Raw genomic sequence first — 22,171 nt, 5'->3', positions numbered from 1 at the left:
ACACCATGCCTCTTTATGGTATTACCAACAACCCCTCATTCGGTTTGTACACGTTGATCTTAGGGATGTGACAGTTTCCAATTTCCATAACTTTTAAAATAATCAATTTGGTAATTCTTTCATTTATCTCATTTGAAATTGATTTTAAAATACTTAATTTATTCTTTCATTTGTCTCATTTGAAATTGAATTACAAACCAAGAATAGCCGTGACTTGAGCAAATGAGCAATTTGGATTAGAAGTAACAAACAAGTAGACTAATGAAGAAATAAATAGAATAGAAGTTCCAATCGAAATTGAAATAGCGGGACAATACAAAATCAGCCTCCACCTGGAGAAACTATTTCATAAACATAATCATGCAATACACTTTGAAGGTAAGAAACCATCAGGTTATACCAAAGATACAAATGCCCACTTCACTTTATAATAATTAGAGAGCAGCAGCTGATAGGTCCATTAGCATTCAGTAACCGCTGATATCTCCTGGTCATCAAGCCAGAAATGTTTCTGTAAATGAAGTGCAGCTCTGCATGTCAAGGTAACTGTCTTCTAGACGATGGATGTATTTATATAGATAACTTGCATACAGGACAAGATGCTCGTTTTGCAAGCCAGGGATCAATGCACTGCAATCAACAATGCCAAGAAGTAAACAACGCAGTAACAGAAAATCGTCTAAATAAACATGTCTATGGGAAATTATATCGTTAGCCTCAAACTTCTGACGCTAACGAGAACATGAAAATTGGTAGGCTTTCAATACAAAAGTAGATGCAATCTCTTATCAAGATAAAAGATACAAAATTTAAATTTAACCTTTACCTCTTTATGAAACCTATGCATGCATAACAAATGCCGAACAACCTCTCCAGATTTTGGCATCTCTAAGCAAACGGAACAGGCTTCATCTGAAATATCATTCTGTAATACAAGAAGACATTCTCAACTAACGTTAAACAAGAATAGTAAAAATAATATTTGATTACGTATTTGCTTTAATAATGGGGAAATTAAATTCACCTGAACAGTTGATGTGGGTAAGCGTTCTATATGCCGTTGTGATGCACCCTTGCAATCATTCTTTTCATCATCAAGTGCCAATAACATCTCGTAATCATTCCTGATCAAAACATTTCAAAAATTTTACATACATACGATTATTCCCTTGTAATATAGAGCATCATCTTAACAATAGGTGCATGCTTGCAGGTATCAGCACTTTAAGAGACTGATGGATAAATCATAAATGAACTTAGGAGTTCAAATGATCAATAAACCTCAACCCGATTACAAGAAACAGCCTAAGTTATGTATGAAGTTTTAAACACAGTTACGCAGACCAGATACCTAAAAAATAGAGCATAACACAAACATAGGAAACAGATACATAAGATAGCCAAAGTGTTTATGTCAATGAAAAAAATGCAAATTCAAAACTTGACTTGAAAAATCTCTCAAACCACAGCTCAAATAAGTGGTTGATGAGTTCAAGACTTGTTTTAAATTCTGATAACTGATTGTGGTCTTCTGCATTAAAGTATAAATACAGGATCATGACCAAAAGCCTTGGTATTTGGCCTTGTAACTCTACAAAAACTGGAATTTTGAACTGTTTATGATTCTCTTTCTTCCTTTATGTGCAATTAGACTCTGGAAGAGACTGAAGACACCTTCAGGCTGAACACTCCTGTAATAACCACCCCAGGTCACTACTATTATTTATTTTTTTGAATTTCATTACACCTTCAATATCCTCTTGATGGACCAAGCAAAATCTTCCAAATTAGAGGTGTGAGTTTCATAGCTTTACTCAACCATAACAAGGACGGTAGCATACACCACAAATGTACAATCTTCTAGTGAATAAGATAAGCTCACATAACATTACAAATCCCTAGACCCAAACATAATCCTTTGAGGGTTCATTCAAGATGACCCTACCTATGTATCCCTTCTGAGAATCAGAGGCACCATAATTCACATACCTTGATAGAAAGACTTCATCCACATCGTTGGGATGAGATCTTCCACCTCAACCATTAATTGAGTTTATCAATCTAATTTAATCCACATACAATAGTATAATAGCCAACGCATTCTTATCAAATGATAGTTCCATGCTATCAATGGACCAAAACACACAGAACCACATGGTGACCAACTTATACATACATCACATGCATTCACATGGTGATTAACTCATGTAAAGAACATATGTACAAAATGTGACTAACTTATGCACACATCAATTATACATAATTTGACTACTCACATCAGTTTTCATACATTACATGTACACAATATGATTAAATCACATTCACATCACATACACATTATGAAAATAACTAAAACATCACATGTACACATAGTGACTAGCTCATACATAAATCACATATACACAATGTGGCTTGCTAGCAAAGATGAAAGTGGCAACCTTGCAAGAATCTTGCCCTTTACTTGGTTCACTAACACATAAGCCCTTAAGTACATCAACACTGAAAAGAGAAATGATGGTGCTTCCCCTATTACACCATTGGTCCCATCCTTTTTTTGTGATCAATGTCAACTATGATGACAAGACAAGTATCATATACTACTTGTTTCATCATCAGCAAGGGTAAAGTGTAACAACACACTATACAAGTAGTCATTAATAAGGTTTCCAATCCCATTAATCATCTATGTCATACAACCACATAAGTTAATATAATCAAGATGTCTTATCGTTTTACCACAAAACCCAAGATTAGTGCTTATAGTTATACTGTCAATCACTTGGACTGATTTAACAATCAAAACCTTGAAAACCACACCTCATAAAGACACCACACTAGAAGCACATGCATTCCTTTTGATACACCAATGCCAATACTATGCTCTTGAGACAAGTAGCTTCTAGCATCTATCACCTGCATCCTACCAATGAAAGTCAGCTAGCCCTATGAAATCAGTTAACTCCTGGGATCTAACACTTGCATACTACACATGAAAGCCAACTAACCCTATGATACAACTTAATACCTATTTTTATTGAGCATACTCCCTAACTCCTATCATGCTAAAGCGGTGACAAGCTTATCTAGAAGTGGGTCATAAGTTTTACGATTTTAGTGATCATCTCAAGATGGGTGGAACAAGATATGCTAAGACAATAATTATTCTTGGCAAATGCCCTCAAAGAGTCCCTTTCTTAACCCTAGTTGTGATGCCAAGAAGACACCTCTAGTATAGATCGCAATTCAGCATTGTAACATTAAAGGGTACATGAACATTGATTTAAAACATACAGTCTTAAGGGTTTACATCCTATGCCAATCAACCTGATCACATTACCCAAAACGGATCCACTAAACTACAAAGTTCCTGTAAATCTTAGGGTCAAAATCCAACATATTAGTAAATATTGAACCCACATGAGCTGCTCTCTAATCCAAACCTATTTAAATAAACCTGTACAAACGCATAAAGTAATCAAAGTCCATTCACTTCATTCAATTGTTACTCAGAAACACATTATTTAATAGACAGAAGTTAAACCCACAATAGTAATATTAAACAATATCCTTAAAATTCCTCTGTCTGTAACCCATGTCTCTCTACCATATGCTGATCAATAAAGTTATGGGTCGCTCCAGTATCTACTAAACATACTACATGCTGCCCCTGAATAGTTCCCTTCAATCTAAAAGCGTGGAACTTAGAGTTAGGATAACTGGAAAGAGTGGCCATGGTAACATTGGTTGTAGCCTGTGCATCAGTAGAGTTGAGCTCAATCTGGGAAGCCTCAATATGCTCTCCCTCATCATCAATGTCCTATATGTGCTCATCCTCCACATCTGAGCTCACTTCAATGAGATGAGCTTTGCCTTTGCCAAGGCATCTCTGACCCAATTCCCAAGGTTCCTTACAAGTGATAGGAGTTGATGGAGTCAAAGTCCATCAGGAAAAGATCCAAGCTATTATTGATTGGCCACCTCCCAAGAATATTTCAGAGTTGCGTGGTTTCCTTGGTTTATGTGCTTATTACAAGAGGTTTGTAAGGAATTATTCTCAGCTTGCAACACCTTTGACAGATCTCGCCCAAAAAGGGGCTTTCAAATGGAGTCAGGAAGCATAGGAGGTATTTGATAGGCTTAAGCAAGTGATGAGCACTTGTCCTGTGTTGGCACTTCCTGATTTCACCCAACCTTTTGTGCTTGAAAGTAATGCTTCTGGAGAAAGTGTGGGTGCAGTACTTATGCAGAATCATCATCCTATTGTGTATGAGAGTATAAAATTGAAAGACAATGAGAAATTATACTCTACCTATGATAAAGAAATGTTGGCTATTATGCATGCTCTCACAAAATTCAGACAGTACTTAGTGGGGAGGAAATTCAATGTTAGAACTGATCATAACGGTCTTATGTACTTTTAAGGACAAAAAGATCTTAATGGCAGGCAGCAAAAATGGGTCAGTATGATCCAAGCATATGATTTTGACATTGAATATGTCAAGGGGAAAAATAATGTAGCTGTTGATGCATTATGTAGAAAGCCATCCATTGCTGCCCTTTGTTCATTGAGTGAGATTTTAGCTAATTGGAAATCTTAACTTTTAGTAGAGTATTCCAAAAACAGCATGCATGTGAAATTATGGATGGGATCATTCAAGATGACCGGTACACAGTTGTGGATGATGTGATTTACTACAAGGGGAGAGTTTATTTAGTTCCGGAATCTAAACTAAAAAATCAGATTTACATGCTTTTCATGACACTCTTGTAGCAAGACATCAGGGGTATGGTAAGACTTACAGGCAGATTAGAAAGAGGTTCTCTTGGAAAGGCCTTAAAGATGATGTTTTACAGCTTGTAAGGGAGTTTATTACTTGCCAACAAAATAAAACTGAAAATACACACCCTGTTGGTCTGCTGCAACCATTACCCATTCTGGAGCAAAAATGGACTAGTGTTTCAATGGATTTCATCACAGGTCTTCCTAAGGTACAAGGGAAAGATTGCATATATGTAGTAGTGGACAGGTTGACAAAATATACTCATTCATTTCCCCTAGCAGCAGCATATACAGCTTCACAGGTTGCTGATCTGTTTTTCAAAGAAGTATTTAAGCTCCATGGACTTCCAAAGACCATTGTCAGTGACCGTGATAGCCGGTTCATGAGTTCTTTTTGGCAGGAGTTGTTTAGACTTACTGGTACCGAGTTGACACCTAGCACCAACTATCACCCTCAAACTGATGGACAGACTGAGATTGTGAACAAGTGGCTTGAGGGGTATTTACGCAACTATGTGTCAAGACAGCAACGTACATGGGTTCGTTGATTATATTTGGGAGAGTTTTGCTACAACACGACACATCACATGTCTATTGATATGTCTCCTTTTCGTGCACTATATGGTTACAATGCTATGACATTTATGGATTTGGCACTTGGAGATAGTAGAGCACCACTGGCACAAGATTGGCTTCAGGAAAGCCAAGACATCTTCAAGGCACTTAAGGAGAACATTCAGCGAGCCCAAAATCAAAAGAAGTTATATGCTCATCACCATAGGACTGAGAGAACATTTGAGGTTGGGGATATGGTATTCTTGCGCCTCCAGCCTTACCGGCAAAGTTCTATGAAGATGAGTGGGGCAGAGAAGCTTAAGCCCCGATTCTATGGTCCGTACGATGTTTTGAGGAGAGTTGGGGAAGTGGCATATGAGATTGAGCTTCCACCAGAGAGCAAGGTTCATAATGTCTTTCATGTATCTTGCCTCAAGAAGGCAATTGGACAACACATAGTGACTTCATCGGTACTACCACCCTTGGATGAGGAGGATAAGTTGATTATGGTACCTGTTGAGATATTGGAAAAGCGTGAGAAGAATTTACGAAATAAGGTAATCCAAGAGTATTTGGTCAAATGGAAAGATTTACCTATTGAGGATGCCACTTGGGAAGGTGAAGCTATTTTGCAACATCCATCTCTTCAGTTGCTTGAGGACAAGCAATCCTGGGAAGGGAGGACTGTAATGTCCCCACTTCCTGAGTGATCTACCAGGATGGAGATTCACCTGTCATTCGTCTCCACAGGTGATTTCAGGATTCATACCATACTTGGGGTTTCTTTATCAAAAAGTTTTAAATAATTATCCTAGAGTGAAATAAAGTCATTTGCAGCCATTGATAGCAACTGGAGGTGCTTGGTTCAATCATTCCTCGTTCCAAGCTTATATTCCATCCTTCAAACCCCAGCGTTGGACTTTCGGTAGGCCTTAATTGGCTTAGTTTGCTAAGAATAGACATTTCAAATTTATATGTACTTGCTGCAAATAAAAATCAGAAGTTTGAATTTCATTTCCAACTCAATATTTATTGTATTGCATTTAGTATATTTTCAAGCATTGTCAAAATTCCAAAAAAATTAACAAAAAAATGAAAAAACCACAAACTCCCAAAAAACACTTTTCGCTGGTCAAAGAATTTGAATTTGAAAACAATCAGCAGTTTGGATAAGATTTCTAGTCAGCGATCTTTCAGTCCTTGCAAATACATTTTGCCAGCTCGGACATAGAACTAGTGCTGGGGTCTTATAATCACTTCCAACCATCAATAGCAAAGTTTTATATGCCAACTATTCTCCATTATCTAAACACTTGAGGGATAGAAAACATTGTGATTGAGGCCCCATCAGTATCAAACCTCATTTATATGGGTTCAAGCATGTTCCACAAGAGCTGTTAAAATTCAGACCATGGTAAGCTGATTCTAGACTAAAAAATAACCCGATCAGCAAACTGAAACATCAATCAAAACAGCTGTCTTTTAAGTATGTTAATCTACAATAAGAAACCAACTAAGCAATTAAAAGTTAACATCCTCTTCACAAGAACGTTGTTTTCCACCAAACTCAACTTAGCTCTTAGAATTTCAAACTTTCCTTGTAACAAAGTCTTTGTCAAAATGTTTGCAACATGCTCATCTGAGGATATATTGCAACATTAACTACAGCTCCTCTTGAACTCTGTATGGAGAAATGATAACAAATATCTATATGCTTGGAGCAATCATGAAATACTGGATTTTCAAAGAGCTTGAAACAACTATAATTGTCACATCATACTAAACTTGATTCATGCTATGAACTTGCAGATTCAGATAACCTCACAAGTAGTTGAAGCTGCCAAATAATGTCTATCTTGGTGAACATGATGCTACTACTACTTGTTTCCCACTAAACAAGGATATCATACTCAAGCCCAAGCTGAAAAAAAAGTCTAAAATGCTCTTCCTAAAACTAGAATCACCTATCTAGTCTAAATCCACAAAACCATACAACATTAACTTTGTCCCCGACATATACTTCAATCCATAACAAATTGTGCCCTTCAATTATTGGAACACACTTTTTACAACACTCAACCATAAACTAACTCAATGTATTCACTACAAATATCAGGTCAAATATATACCAAGTACACGAGAAAACCTATCAACTGCTTGTAAACAAATGATCCACAAAGTTTGATTCTAAATATACAGTTAAGATTTGAATTCCCTGCATTAGGAAGGGGCTTACAATCCATCATCTGAAATCTCTTTATATTCTCTATTGTGTATTTGCCTTGAATTAGACTTCTCTTGCTCCTCACTAGACTTCAGAACCCAAGAAAACATGTATAAGGCTGATATCCTTCATATCAAATTCGGATGCCAACTTCCTCTTGTGCCATCCTACTGAGTTTCTCATTGCTTGGTATAAGAATAAAATCATCCACACTCAAAACCATAACTAATAAAGCAGATTTATCAAATAGTACCAATCACAAAGTGCTTGCTTCAACCCATACAAGATTTTCTTCAACCTACATACATACATTTCTCATCCATTCACCTCAAATACTCCAGGCTGATTTGAAGAATAAAATAAATTTCTTCCTGTGTTCTCATTCAAAAAAATGGTTTTTACATCCATATAATACAAAAAGACTAACCAAAATGAGATGTAAAGGACATAATTACCCTAATAAAAATGTACCTTGCAAAAAGCCAAAGTCTCATCATAGTCAACTCCATTTCTTTTGAGATAACACTCCTGCAACAAATCTTGCCTTGAACTTTTATATGATCTCATCTGATACATGCTTCACTTTGTAAAACTGGCTTGAGTTAGTCTATTTGGCCTAGGCACAATATCCCAAACATCAGTCAGGGTAATGGAGTTATACTCCTTTGTCATGGTATTTCAACAAACCAGATATTCGCTATGAGTTATCCTTTTCAAAACAAAAAGGCTCTGCATAAAAATGGAAGACATTAATGCAACATAACTTGCAAACTTCTTAGGTTGACGACTAACGTAAAAAAACTTTCCAATGCTCCTACATGTTCTTGTGCGTCCTCCACTATTTGAATAAGCCATCTAGGCTTCCTAGCTATTTTAGGCAGCACTAAGGTGTACATTGTTGTACTAGAATTTCACCAATCTGCAATTGGTACTACTAGATTATGCTGATTTGATGTTGACAACCTATTTGCTTACATCAACCTCCACAGGAGCCCCTTGAGACTTAGAAGACTACGCATTCTAATCTTTTGTTGTGATAAAACATGGATTTTGTCAACCTTGGACAACTCAATCCATCCCACAAAGTCAATCTTCAGACTAGAGGGTTCGAACTTTGTCATTTTCTCTTATGGCACATGATTGCAAACAAGACTCCTAAATACCTAAAAATAAGAAACATCAAGTTTCTCTCCTATAAAACTTCCTCTAGAATTTTGTCCTTTAGCAACTTGTGAAGACACTTTTTTTAATATGTACACAATACAGTCACATGCCTCTGCCCAAAAGAAACATGGGTTAATCTAGTTCGTGTAGAATAGCTTTTGATGTTTCTATAATTGATCTGCTCTTCCTGTAACTCGATTCTACTGAGTTATAAGACAAAGTAATCTCCCTCCTGATCCCTAAATCTTTATATAAGGCATCAAGGTCCGTGGAAATATCTATTGTTAGACTTCACAACCTTAATCTTCTTGTTTATTTTTCCACAATCTTTGAGCTCCTGAAATTTTCCAAAAACTTGGTCCTTGGTTGATGGTTCTATGAAATAAATACAAGTTTTCCTTGAAATTTTGAATAATCATCAATAGAAGAGAAATGGTAAATACTTGTTGCCAATCAAGATGCTAACATAGGTCCACAAAATCTAAATGACTAAAATCAAGAATCCCTTTTGATCTGTGCTTACTACTAAGAAAACTAGTATTCATGTGCTTGCCAAGAGCACAACCCTTGTAGACTTCAGTCTTCTCTAACTTGACGTTAAGCAATCCCTACGCCATATCTCTCAATAGAGGTAGAACCACATTGTGCTAGAGGCCAAATCTCTTGTGCCAAAGCTCACACAATGTCAGTATCATGTATCAAGGCTTCCTATCTAATTAGATTAGCAATCAACTTATAAAGACCCTTCTTCGAATACCTTTGGCTAATACATGATCAGGTTCTTGGCTACTAATGATTACTTCTTGATCATCAAACTTAGCCACACACATCAAATCTGTCATGGCTGAAACTAAAAGTAGTTTCTTAGTTAACCAGCAATATGCTAAACATCCTAATTTTCAAGAACATCACCTAAAAGGCATGCAAAAAGAATCAATTTTGGCCCCTATAACAAGATATCTAGCATCATCACCAAGCTCTACCTATATACTTGCCCTTTGCCCTAGAAATAAGTTGAAATCCTCCTTATTGAAGGTCATGTGTCTTATGCTCCACTATCCACATACCACCCTACACCAAAAATGGGAATGGATAAGCATGACATCATGGAGAAGGTTGTCCCAAACTTAGATGATTTTCTGTCTTCACCATCATTTTTTATGTTAGGCCAACTAGACAACATCAACAATAGGTGCAACCTTGGTGTCCAAATAGACCTAAATATAAGTTCTTCTAGAAGCATCTACAATCTGCACTTCCAAAGATATAAAGTTGGAATTGCCTTCTAAGCAGTCACATTCTGAGACCAATACTAATCATGTTTACAACTACTGGAACATACTGAAACTAAACCACTCGGCTGAAAATAAATCATATCAGCAGCCTATCAAAAATGCAAAGCAACTCTCTCTCATAGGTAGCAGCACATTACAATCAAGGATTAGAAGATTTCAGCTATCATGCTCATATACCATGCTAAATTCAAATCATTTTACGCAAATTCTGCACTCAAAAATTAACTTAATCAGAAAATTGAAACATCAATCAAAATTGTTTTCTTTTGAGACTTAGCTTGCTCCTCCTATCAACTAGCATCTCCATTGATAGCATCAAATTAATGAAACGTCAATCAAGATAGTTGCCTTCTAGGAGTGACTTGCTCCTTCTATCTATCAATGTCTGTATTAATACACTACCTCTTTTCATGTACTCATTGGTCGCTCCTTGTCAACTCCCTCCCTCAATAGAGGTCATCTCTAAAGTTGCCAAACAAAATCTCTACAAAAAATACATCCAAGTCACCTTGACCTCTTCCCCTAGGTGGCTTAGCCCAAAGTTTATTTCCTACAAGTGGTGGATGGTATCATTCACTATCTCGAGCACCCTTACCACTACTTCACACATGGAGGCAGACAGGCCTATGAGATGATGTCACTCCCAACATAGCTCTACTATTCAGATGCCCCTGCATGTTGTCCCTCAACAATGCGATTTTGGTCCTCAACACCATAGCTTTGCTCCTTCTTGACCACCTCCCGAGCCACAAGAGCAAACACATTACAAGTTTTTGCACCATTATAACTGTTATACTTGCCGAGCATGTTAGCAGAGGTTCTAGAGGAAGTGCTTTGCTTCCTCCTTCATCACCATTCCTGTCCCCCCAACATTACACTCCGAAGTGTGCATTACCAGATCGTGTATTGGTCGTCTCATAGTGATTACCAATGGCATCAATGATTCCCCCATTCCAAACCCCAACAAAGATATTTGTTGAAATTTGTTTCCTATCCTTCTTGTCTTCATCGACCTTCTTCTTTGTGGATTTTGTCCACCCCACATGCTATTTGTAGTAATTTTTAACCACTTGTTGGTGTTGCGGTACTCCAGTTTTCTTTTAGTACTTTCATTCCTTTTATTTTTCTTTCCTATGATGTTCTCTTCCTAGAGACTTCTAGGATAAACTAGTATATTCTTGAGTCGCACTGAACTACTTCAGATCACTCGTGAACATTTACTTAACTAATTAAGTCAACCTCCAAAACAAATCTGCTAAATTTACCAAAACCAACAAATAAGCTGAAATCAGAACTATTTTAATTGCTGTCTAAATATTCTTCTTATTCTCAACTTTTATGTGTTATAAAAGTGAGTACCCATGGCCATTAAATAGACCTGCTGCTGACTTGGGAGCACAAACACAAAACTAAAGCACTAATTGAAGTTGGAAAGTTATCACATTTCCTGTCACTTAGAATCTCTCTAAAAATACAACCCAAAAAAAAAAACTCTTTCGCACTTAAAAAAAATTAGAAAATATGTATAAAACAAACCAAAAACATCAAAAAAGTTGACTAGACACCTGCTCCTGAATTTAAGAAACCTAAAACTCAATATAATATTCGAAATTTAGGTAAGCTAACACTATATAAAAGTATCCATCTATACCAGTCTAATTCACAAAACATAAGATGTTTCTGCACCCAATTTTTAAGTCTGTTGCACCTGCTAGGAAAGCACATCAGCTAAGGTATCAAAAATCAACAAGAGCAAAGCTTTAGATGGGTTCAATAGTCTTTTCCTATTACCCGCAGTATTCTATAATTAACTGAAAAACTTTTAGTGAAAAGCTTAAGGAAAAAAACAATTATTTCTTAACTTTAAAATGCATCCCATAAACAAACAAAACTATGATAAATTGGATAACTTACTCATTGAAGTCACGCTGAACTCCAGCAAGGAACCGATTAGTAACATTGCTTTCAACAGCATGTTCCATTGCAAACACATCTACTCTCTACAAAATAGGTTACCAAAATTTAAATATAGCATTCATTAGACAAGATCATGGAGTAGAAAAAAGTTATAATTATATTCCTCAGATATTTTACCATTCCTATGTTCATATGTGACGGGAATTGGAATCTGCTGCCACTAAATGGTCTCACTGTGCGGCACCATCTTCCTGAAACTACATCTCTCCTGTTTGGTGGAACAGTTGGACGACTAGCTAGAAAGAGAGGTAGTGATGGATGAATTGCTGAAGAATGGCTTCTTTCCCTCCTTGCCCCAATTCCAAAACTTGCCTGCCAGATTTACATAGTTTTTAATATATCAAATTTTCTTTTCATTATCAAAAATATGCATTCCATGCCTAAAACAACTTAGCCAACAATTTCGTACAGCTAAATTTATTAAACATCACCAAAGGAATTGAAGCCAATAATGAAATCAGAGACATTAAAAGCAACAAACAAAACTAACACAACCTTCATAAATGCAAACGTTACCAACACAGCATCAAATTCTTGATAAGGCAACACAAGTTGAAAATGAGATTACCAGAACAAATGCTAGACAATTATGAGAACAGTACTTTAGTGTAAATATCTTCCGGTATGTTTTGGGGATCCAAATTTGATTGATTAATTATTCAGTTCCAATTGGGCTATATGCAACATGTTAAATACAGGTTTATTGTGGACAGAAAAACTGCATAAAGGAGACATTTAAAATTTTGAAGTTATTTATATTTGTTGAGACATGGACCAGCTAGGACTCGAACCTAGGACCTTCCATACGCTGCTGAAGTGCTCTACCACTGAGCTACTGGCCCCTCTTGGACCAGTCCATCGTCGGTCCGGGTGTGGCTTATTTCCAACACCAACACCCCCCCTTAAGCCACACCCCTCGTGTGCTTGGGGCTCCTAGCCTGGACCTGGCTCTGATACCATGTTGAGACATGGACCAGCTAGGACTCGAACCTAGGACCTTCCATACGCTGCTGGAGTGCTCTACCACTGAGCTACTGGCCCCTCTTGGACCAGTCCATCATCGGTCCGGGTGTGGCTTATTTCCAACACCAACAATATTTACATATATGGATTCCTCTTAAAAATTATGCACTTCCAAAATAACAGTAGCTTGTTTTGGGTGCATATATTAAAAGTATAGCCTCTGCAAGTTGCAGGACATTGTATCAATCACAGTTACAAATGGGGCCAAATTATCTTTCACCATTTTGGTTGGGGCTGAAAATGTCACAATGTAACAAGGCATGGCAGACAGTTTCAAATGGGGCTGAATTTGTTCCATTTATGACAAAATAGTAAAGCTGAAGATTTTCCGAGTGAATTGGTTCTTCTTCTGTCCCTTTGTATGGGGGACATTTTAGTGCCTGTTGTCAACTCCTATACTTATACTTGGGTATAAATGCACACGTTGAGGTGTCTGCCAAGGTGAGTGGACCCATTGAAAGACTGAAATGTATTACATCCCATGCCAGAGGTTGTGACAACGAACCATTATTTTAGAAATATTATGTATGTATTCATTTTTCTGTATGCAAGTGAGAGTCTTGTATTTAGGTTTCTTAGACCTTTGAGAAATGAGCAAGCTTGTCAATTTCAACAATTCACCAGGTTGCAGATGTGATAGGCTTAGTTGGAATAATATTGCATATGAGTTACGTAATACATCTAAGGTTCCTTCAAGAAGGGAAACACACTTTTGATTGTTAGTGGGTCATTTGCATCAATTCTTTATTCCAAATTAAATTTTTTCGGGGTAAATCATTTGTTATGTCATTTTCATGTGATGCTGCTTCTATTACTTGATTATGTTGTTTACTTGCAAGTTCTCTAACATCTCAGAATTCAAGTACATAATGGTTGGCTTCATTAAATCATTAACAGTTTGTATGTTTAATGATTGATTCTTGATAACAGTATGGATGCGTGGATTGATGAAGTAGTCACATGTTTGTAGTGGCTGTGTTGAGTATGGTAGAGCCTTCATGTTAGTAGATCATACTGTGGAATATCTATCTCAATTACAGATCATTTGGAGTAACAATAATCAGTTTGAGGGTAGTAAATGTTAACAGTGTGGACTGTTAGAGATTACTATTCTTAAATTGGTTGTCTTCCTCTAAAATTTTGTGGAATCCAAAATGAATGGCAATAATTTCATATACGTGTTTAGCTAATAAACATCAATTAAAATTTACTTTTACTCTGGTAAGGGAGTTTTTAAGAAAGGAAGGTATCTCCTAAATGAATATTCAAGCTCCGTAGAATATTGAGATAATACAACAATTCCTTTCCTAAATAAATATCCTATAACATGAAAGTTTTAGAATTAATGCCCACTTATTCAAAGCATCTAATTGAATTGAAATAATCGCTTACAATTGAAGAGGTACAACAATAATCATTTACTGTGCCCTTCTTAATCATATGTGCATTAAAGTGAAAAAACTGAACATAAAACTTCATTATGAAGCCAAGCGACACTCTACAAAAACTATGAAAAAGCACATTTGAGGATAATTTCTGATGGTATAACCTAAATAAACAAGACACAACGAGTACAAGATAAATGGTAATGCAATTCACTTACACGTAAGCCAGAAAAACCAGGAGCGGAATCAGAACCAGAGGCAGCTACAAGCTCCCTTATTTCCCTTTGTACCGTCAAACGTGAAATAGGATCGTCTTGCTGCATGCACTCAAATTAACAGAGTAAAATGAGTGACACAATTTTCATAAAAGGTCTACCAATGTAGACTTCAACTCTGAAACTAAAAATGTTACATGTATAAACATCTATAGTTTCATCATTTCATACTTTTTAACATTTTTTTAAAAAAAAGAGAAGTACTCATAAGATTATATTCATATTCATGATGCATGCACCTCAATTTAGATTCAGATAGAAGAATCTTAGAATATGATTAAATCAAGAATAAGCACACTGGTAAATAATTGAAAATTTACAAATATACGTCTGAGTAATGACTTACCTGTAGGCCTCCTTTGAGTTCTTCCCCTGCAAATTCCTCCTGGAGCTGCCTGGCTGAGAGCTCATCCCGTTCTATTTGTCTGGCTCTAGCACTTGTTTCATTATTCCTTTCCTCTAGGTTTACAGTTTCATTGATAGGATATTCTAAGCTATCAACATCAATAGGAGTACGAACATCAACCCCAACATTACAGACGGATTCCTGAACGACATTGCTAGGTCTACTAGTAGAAAAAGAATTTCTTTGCAATGGTCTACATGACCCCAAGAATACAACTTCTGGTGAACCTGCTTCAGAAGAATTGCCTTGATCCCCAACCGAAGATAAGGACAGTAAATCACCTCTTGTTTGGTCAAGCCTTGTAGGCTGCCTTTCATTTCGATGTAATCTTGAGCAACCTTGAGGGTTACAAGTAAACTTTATGTTTCTTTCTGATGCATCATCCCTTGAAATATTGAGAGAATCATCATTTCTATAAGCTTGGCTTTTGTCCTCTGTATCCAAACCTGAAGAACCACGAGGCCAGGGACTACTACCATCTCTACATACACAGAATCTTTTAACTTCTCCAGAACATGAAGAATTAACCCTCGTTCTCTTCCTGCCAAAAAATAACAGAGAAGAAAGTAAATGGCAATATTACAGTCCTTACAAAATTAGAATGCTATCTTAATGCCAAAACATCATGACATACAAAAATCCTAAAAGTATTTACTAAAGTCTTTTAAGCGTTAAATACTGAACTACACCGTTAAGAGTACAGATCTCAATCATTGATGTGAATCATTAAAAGTAAACACTACAAAGACCAAGCACCCAGGTGAATTACTCTAGAAAAAACTAAAATGAAAAACAAGCACCACTGTAAAAAAAAAAAATGAAAAACCCCGAGAAACCAAGTCGTGTTCATTAAAGATGAAAACACTACAAGGTCAAGCACCATCTGAATGATAAATGAAAACAAATATTGAACTCAATGGCATTAGGAGACTTGTTTGCTTAAAAACTAAAGCCTTACTTTTAGTTTTTAAGCACAGACAATATCGATATGTACTCAAACACTGCTTAATGCATTAGATGTAAAAAGCACTGTATGGAAAGCCATCAAACATGAAGCAACAAAAATTCAAAATTATACTCTCTATCCCATGGCAGAGATGTATATAAAATGCTTGTGATAAACAAGAAATGACTCAGCAGGACGAAAATGATTGAAACAAGATTTTCAGATAGATTGTACAGTGAATACAGAATCTAAACACAATTATTCATAGATGTGTTTGACAAAAGAATATTCTGACATGAAGAATCACTAGCAGCGAGGAAAAAAATGAACTACCACTCAACAGAATGCAACACATTATATATAAAGTACATCTGATTTTAATATCAAGAGGTCAAACTACATTCAAGCCAAAATTTATCAGTTACCTCTTTTGTAGCAATTGGACACAATTATTCTCATCTCTTTCAACCATATCACCACATACAATTGTTCTGCCTTTCCTCCTATCCTCTTGTTGGGCAGCAAAAGGTAAAGAAATGTTATTAGGCTGAAAATGAAGATTACAACTGTTTGCATCTGCAGATTCATCATTCGTAAAACACCCCTCTATAGTGGCCTCCCGTACTCTTTTCACACTCTCGTTTGACATGGGTTCATCTGCAGCAATCCCATTTCGAGATATGTGGCTATTGCATACCAATATTTTTCTTCGCTTCTGCAACGGTGTACAAATTGAATGACCAGAAATTGTGTTTTTCTCATTCCTTTTAACTTCCTCCAGAGCAGTTTGAGATATTTCATCAAAATTAAGAGTCCGATTGTTTTCATCCTCTCTCAACATATTACTAATACTTTCCATATATGACTCTTTCGGTAATTCTTCTGACGGATGACATAAATGAGGATGAAACTCCGAAGAGGAAGATGAGAATTGACGGTGCACATGGTCTTGCTTTTGGGTGAAACCATCCTTCCTCAAGCTGGCCTCTCGTACTCTTTTCACTCTCTTGTTTGGCATGGGTTCATCTGCAGCAATCCCATTTTGAAATATGCAGCTATTGCATACAAACATTTTTCTTCGCTTCTGCATCGGCGTAGAAATTGAATGACCAGAAATTGTGTTTTTCTCATTCCTTTTCACTTCCTTTAGAGCAGTTTGAGATAATTCATCAATAATAAGTGTCCGATTGTTTTCATCCTCTTTCAACATATTACTACAAGTTTCCATATATGCCTCTTTCGGTAATCCTTCTGACCGATGACATAAATGTTGATGAGGATGAAACGCCGAAGAAGAAGATGTGCATTGCCGATGCACATGGTCTTGCTTTTGTGTGAAACCATCCTTCCTCAAGTTATCTTGCAATCTACATGATGTTCCTACAGAATGTGGGGACAAATAAGCACCTAAAGTGGCCTTTTCTCCTGCAGTTTGGTCTTGTTCTCTGCTGCTTAACTTTCTATCCTCTCCACTTCTCTTCCGAAAACAAACAGAACGCTGTTGCCTTGCCCCAAAATCCCTTCTTAAATGACCACAATCCTGTCTAGCCAAACGATCTGGAGAGGTATCTGAAACCTCCAACAGCTCATATCCCACCGTATCTGACATCTTTTGCATGTGCTGCTGGAAAATAATATTCAAATTTAAAAAAACCTTTTTCAGTAATTCTTCTGTGAATTTATGATCCTGCACATATGCCCCAATCAAATTCTTCAAATGAATTCCCTATGACAGAAACCCTGTTAACACAAACAAGGATAACCATAGTAAGTCTTACTGCCAATGGAAAAAACATTATTTGTACTCGCAAAGAAAAGAAAAACTAGACAGCAGTAATTTATAGTAAGCTTAAGAGATAAATTCATACAAAATATGAATACATATATATCTTCAAGATTATAAAGAGTTATGCATAACCCAAAACGTCTAAGAGTGTAAAAGCCCCCAAAGTAACAACTGTGAAATGACAAAAGCAGGATCAACTCATAAACAGATATAAATATGGTAAAATATCTCTATAAATCCAAACTATAAATACATCTTATGAAGGTACCTAAGATGAAATTCTTAAGATACAAAATAAATCCATGATTAAACAACTATGAAGGGTAAACACCTACGAAACAACTAATGGAAATAAAATAAATTAATAAGTCGGGAATTATAGTTGAGAGGCATCCTAATAGCAGACAAGAAGATGTGTGTGTGATGAATCGAAGTGTTGAAAGTTGGCTAGTAATAGTGAGAACTAGGCAGGCCCAAGGCAAGGTATTAGCTTTGAATCTCTAGCCTCAATTTTGCGGGCCAGCACAGCCCACTAATCTGATCGGACTTACAAGAATCTCAGAATTAAAATAAAATAAAACAAAAATGTGCAAAAATACACATACGGATAAAATAAAACAAAGTTTAAAAAACTCTAATTTCACTCACCCATGACACCCAGTCAGTCAAACCTGATTTTTATGTAAAGTTATTGCTTATATTCTTTTTAATTACCGTTTTTTTTCCCCAAACTTTGGCCAAGAACTTCATGGAAAAAAATCAGCTTGCCAAGCACCAATGGAGTTTGAACCTCATTACACTGGTAAGAATGTGTGTTTAACTCTAGAAGCACAAGACAAGAATATCTATGGTCCAAAAGGAAGATTAAAAAGAATAAGATAAACTCTTATAGAACGTAGTTTAAAAGCCAGGAAAATTGACATATTCCACATGTTAACTGCTCCAACAAAATATAATCACCAACCATGAAATATGGAGTTCCCAAAAATTGACACAATACTTGCACGAGAATCTGCCAAAGAAAAAAATTTAAAGTGCACCGAAGGAAACTTGTTAATCCTATATACTAAGATAAGAAGTTCTCAATCTGATTGGATAGCTCTTGGCGCATTAATTACTGATTTTTGAGTGACAACTTTTTTCTTAAGAGAAATTAAATGTCATAATATTATGTTATGCATGGAGCACAATCATATTTCAAACAGGCATAAAATGTTTCTTTGCAGGTTTCAAGTGTGTAGTTGATACATCCCCAACGGTAGGAACCTCTGAAACCCATACTACATATACAGGTGAGCTTCTAACGAAAATGAGCGGGAAAAAAGGGAGGGAAGCCAAAGAAACCACTACGGCTCATTTAAACTTGCATTTGCCCAGTACAATGCATTTGCACTTTGCCCAGTACAATGCATTTGCAATTTGCACAGTACGTTGACAAGGATTCACATTTTAAACAATCCAATAGTAACTTGCAGTAAGCTAGAACACCTCGGCAATAAACCCATTTGGAACATCAAAAACAAGTACGTGAATAAATCAACAGTGGACCCCAGTTCATATATGCACAAGATTGTCATCAAAAGCAATTAGAGAAGAGACTTAGAGTAGACAAGCAGTGTTGACTGACAAACACACTATAGAAAACAAATAAGGAAGAAAGAAAACCATTGAAACTCATATTATGCATTTGCAATTGACACAGACAACGATGTTGAAAGTGATTAAAAGTAAAACCGTTGAAACTCATCTTATGCATTTGCAATTGACACAGACAACGATGTTGAAAGTTATTAAAAGTAAAACCGGCTACACGAATTAGGGTTCACATTTAATCACAATGTGTATGGTAAGCTAGAACACCTAAACAAATTAAGTCACCACTTTAAAACACAAATACTAGACATGGGAATCGATTAATTGTGAACCAAAATTAATGGATACATATGAGAGTTGGCATCGTAAAACAAAAAGAACAGGAAAAATATAAGCAGCAGACCTGACAGAACAAAATACTGCAAAAGCAATAAGAAATTAATCAGCCAAATTTACTAATTAGTCAAATCAAATCCCATCGTTTGCATGGTTATAAGGGCATTCAATTGCCTCCTCGTATGCAAAATTAAGCTAGATATAACGATTTATGTTTCATACTTCTAAAAATTTGCAAACTCAAATCAAAACCTAATGAAACATCCACATTAATCTCTACAAAAGCTTTCCAACCAGAGTACGAATGATGAAGTTATGGATTCCTGAAATTAACCTCTACCATGCAATCTAAAAGTGTCAGTGACAGACTCAAACAGGACTAAACAACTAAAATTCGACCTGAACATGTAACTTATGCAGACACGATTGATTTGACCCAGATTGAACCTATATTTAGGGCAGCAGATAGCACAAACAAATTCAAAGTGGTTGAACTCATTTCCAGGACATCAGTAATGGGTTCATTTCTGTTTTGAGATCATCCCAAACAACACAGAAAAGAAAGCTAGCTATCCTATCTTTAAGTTGGGTAAATTGGCAACTTGATTGTTGAGTTGGTTTGTGACTTAGTGTCTCCTTTGTTAATTTTCCAGCATATCCCAGTTAAGAATCACAGCAGGCAGTTGAAAGGTCGGTCAGATAATGAATTTGCAGAAGAGTGCACAGACTGTGATGTAAAACAAGGTGGGTTGTTGTACCGTGAGAGTTGTAGCCGTGCACTTCTTATGCAAGTTGGAAGCAGAATACCATTTTCAAGCTGGAGTGTCCCACAATAATTCAATGCATGTACACACTGTAATATTGATTGAAATATGTTTGATAACACCCAGGATTTGTATTACATATCAATTTTTGTGCATTGTATATGTTGATTTCAGTAGGGATTTAAGAGGAGGAGAGAAACTATTATAGAACGTAGTTTGAAAGCCACGGAAATTGACACATTCCACAAGGTAACTCCTCCAACAAAATATAATAACCAACCATGAATTAGGTAGTTCCCAAAACCGCAAAAAACGAAATGACATTTTGACAACGGGCAGAGATTGTGGAAAAGAAGAAGCCGCAATTTAAGGAAAACGCAAAAAACAGAAATGACATTTTCACAACGGGCAAAAACGTGGAGGTGGAATTAGAAACGGCCATTCAAGACGGAACCTGTTAAAACGGGATACGAAATATTATCGGTCCGTTTCTGGTAGCAGAGATAATTCTTGCTCATTCCCAATAAATGCAACAGGTAATAATGGATTCTATGGTTTCCACCAGGACACAGTCATGAATGATTGAGAGCAAGATTTCCTGCAACCCTGCGATTGATTTAACTGTGGATTGAACCAGCCATACATAGAAGAGAGGGATTGGGCCGAGCAAGGTATAACGAATATGAATATTCCCGCCGATACTTCCATGTTACATAAGCAGCTAATAGAACAAAAAGGAAATCAAATTAAAACAACTGCCCTTTTCAGACAGATTCTATTTAGGATTATTTAAACAGACCCAGATTCTATTTAAGCAGACCCTGATTCGCCTAGGTTTGCTCTGCATCAGACCTCATTGAATTAAGGTCCATTTGGCACACACTGGATCCAAAGCAAGAACCAAATCTAAGATCTTCTTGCAGAAACCGGTAACATAGATTAAACTTTTGAAATTCAAATACAGAAAAAAAAAAAATAACAAATAAATAGCAAGCTTAACAGATAATAATTTTATTAAATTTTTAAATATTTAATAATAGATAAAATAATAACGAATATTAATCTTATTATAAATAAACAAAAAGTAAAGTATTTAAAGATAATTGAATAAATTTAAACCTGATTTATATACTCCATAAAATAATCATACATGAGTTTCATTGCATGATGACATTGGATATCGGTGTCATATTGGAAATGCATGCTTTTCAAAAAAAAAATTAATCAGATTTTGTATTTGTCTTAGGTAGTTGTTTTGTCATGTATGGTTTGAACTCTTTTTGTCATCATTCTCATCATATATCTTAGTCTAATCCTCTTGACCTCTTTTGTATGTTTGATTTTATGATTTATTGTTTGTTGAGTTTTATTTCTTGGTTTTAGGTGTTAACCCTTCTAAGATCTTATACTCAATTTCAAGGTCTTATACTCAATTTCAAGGTCTTATACTCAATTTCAATTCATAAATCAAGTAATAAATTAAATAATCGCAAGTGCATCACTATATGAACAATATCTCATACATGATATGTCATCACATGTCACAATATCCAAATAAGAATCATAAACTTACATAATTAAACATGGCAACAAGTCAAATAATATATTAAATGTACAAGTGAAGTGTACAATGTTGGAGACTTCAATAATCTAATCCAACCA

General features: G+C 36.0%; 1 protein-coding gene across 3 annotated transcripts; it reads right to left on the bottom strand.

Moving 5' to 3' along the window:
• Positions 1 to 254: 254 nt before the first annotated feature.
• On the bottom strand, positions 255 to 21,433 carry LOC131046644 (uncharacterized). Of its 3 annotated transcripts, none has more exons than XM_057980429.2 (9): positions 21,309 to 21,433; positions 16,456 to 17,770; positions 15,025 to 15,625; positions 14,622 to 14,720; positions 12,113 to 12,307; positions 11,933 to 12,018; positions 1,025 to 1,124; positions 827 to 925; positions 255 to 630 (listed from the first exon to the last, which is right to left on the bottom strand). In XM_057980429.2, the coding sequence occupies exons 2-9, from the start codon at positions 17,646 to 17,648 to the stop codon at positions 571 to 573; spliced, it is 2,433 nt and encodes an 810-aa protein (XP_057836412.2). In that variant the 5' UTR covers positions 17,649 to 17,770; positions 21,309 to 21,433; the 3' UTR covers positions 255 to 570. The 3 variants fall into 3 exon arrangements, with proteins under 3 accessions (XP_057836412.2, XP_057836411.2, XP_059070210.1); XM_057980428.2 differs by lacking the exon at positions 21,309 to 21,433 and adding an exon at positions 20,504 to 20,673; XM_059214227.1 differs by lacking the exon at positions 21,309 to 21,433 and having other exon boundaries at positions 16,456 to 18,422.
• Between the last annotated feature and the right edge of the window lie 738 nt (positions 21,434 to 22,171).

The sequence above is a fragment of the Cryptomeria japonica genome, chromosome 11 (assembly GCF_030272615.1).
Source record: "Cryptomeria japonica chromosome 11, Sugi_1.0, whole genome shotgun sequence".
Classification (NCBI taxonomy): domain Eukaryota; kingdom Viridiplantae; phylum Streptophyta; class Pinopsida; order Cupressales; family Cupressaceae; genus Cryptomeria; species Cryptomeria japonica.
Note: the sequence above shows the minus strand (reverse complement) of the source record. Positions and strands in the feature narration are given on the sequence as shown.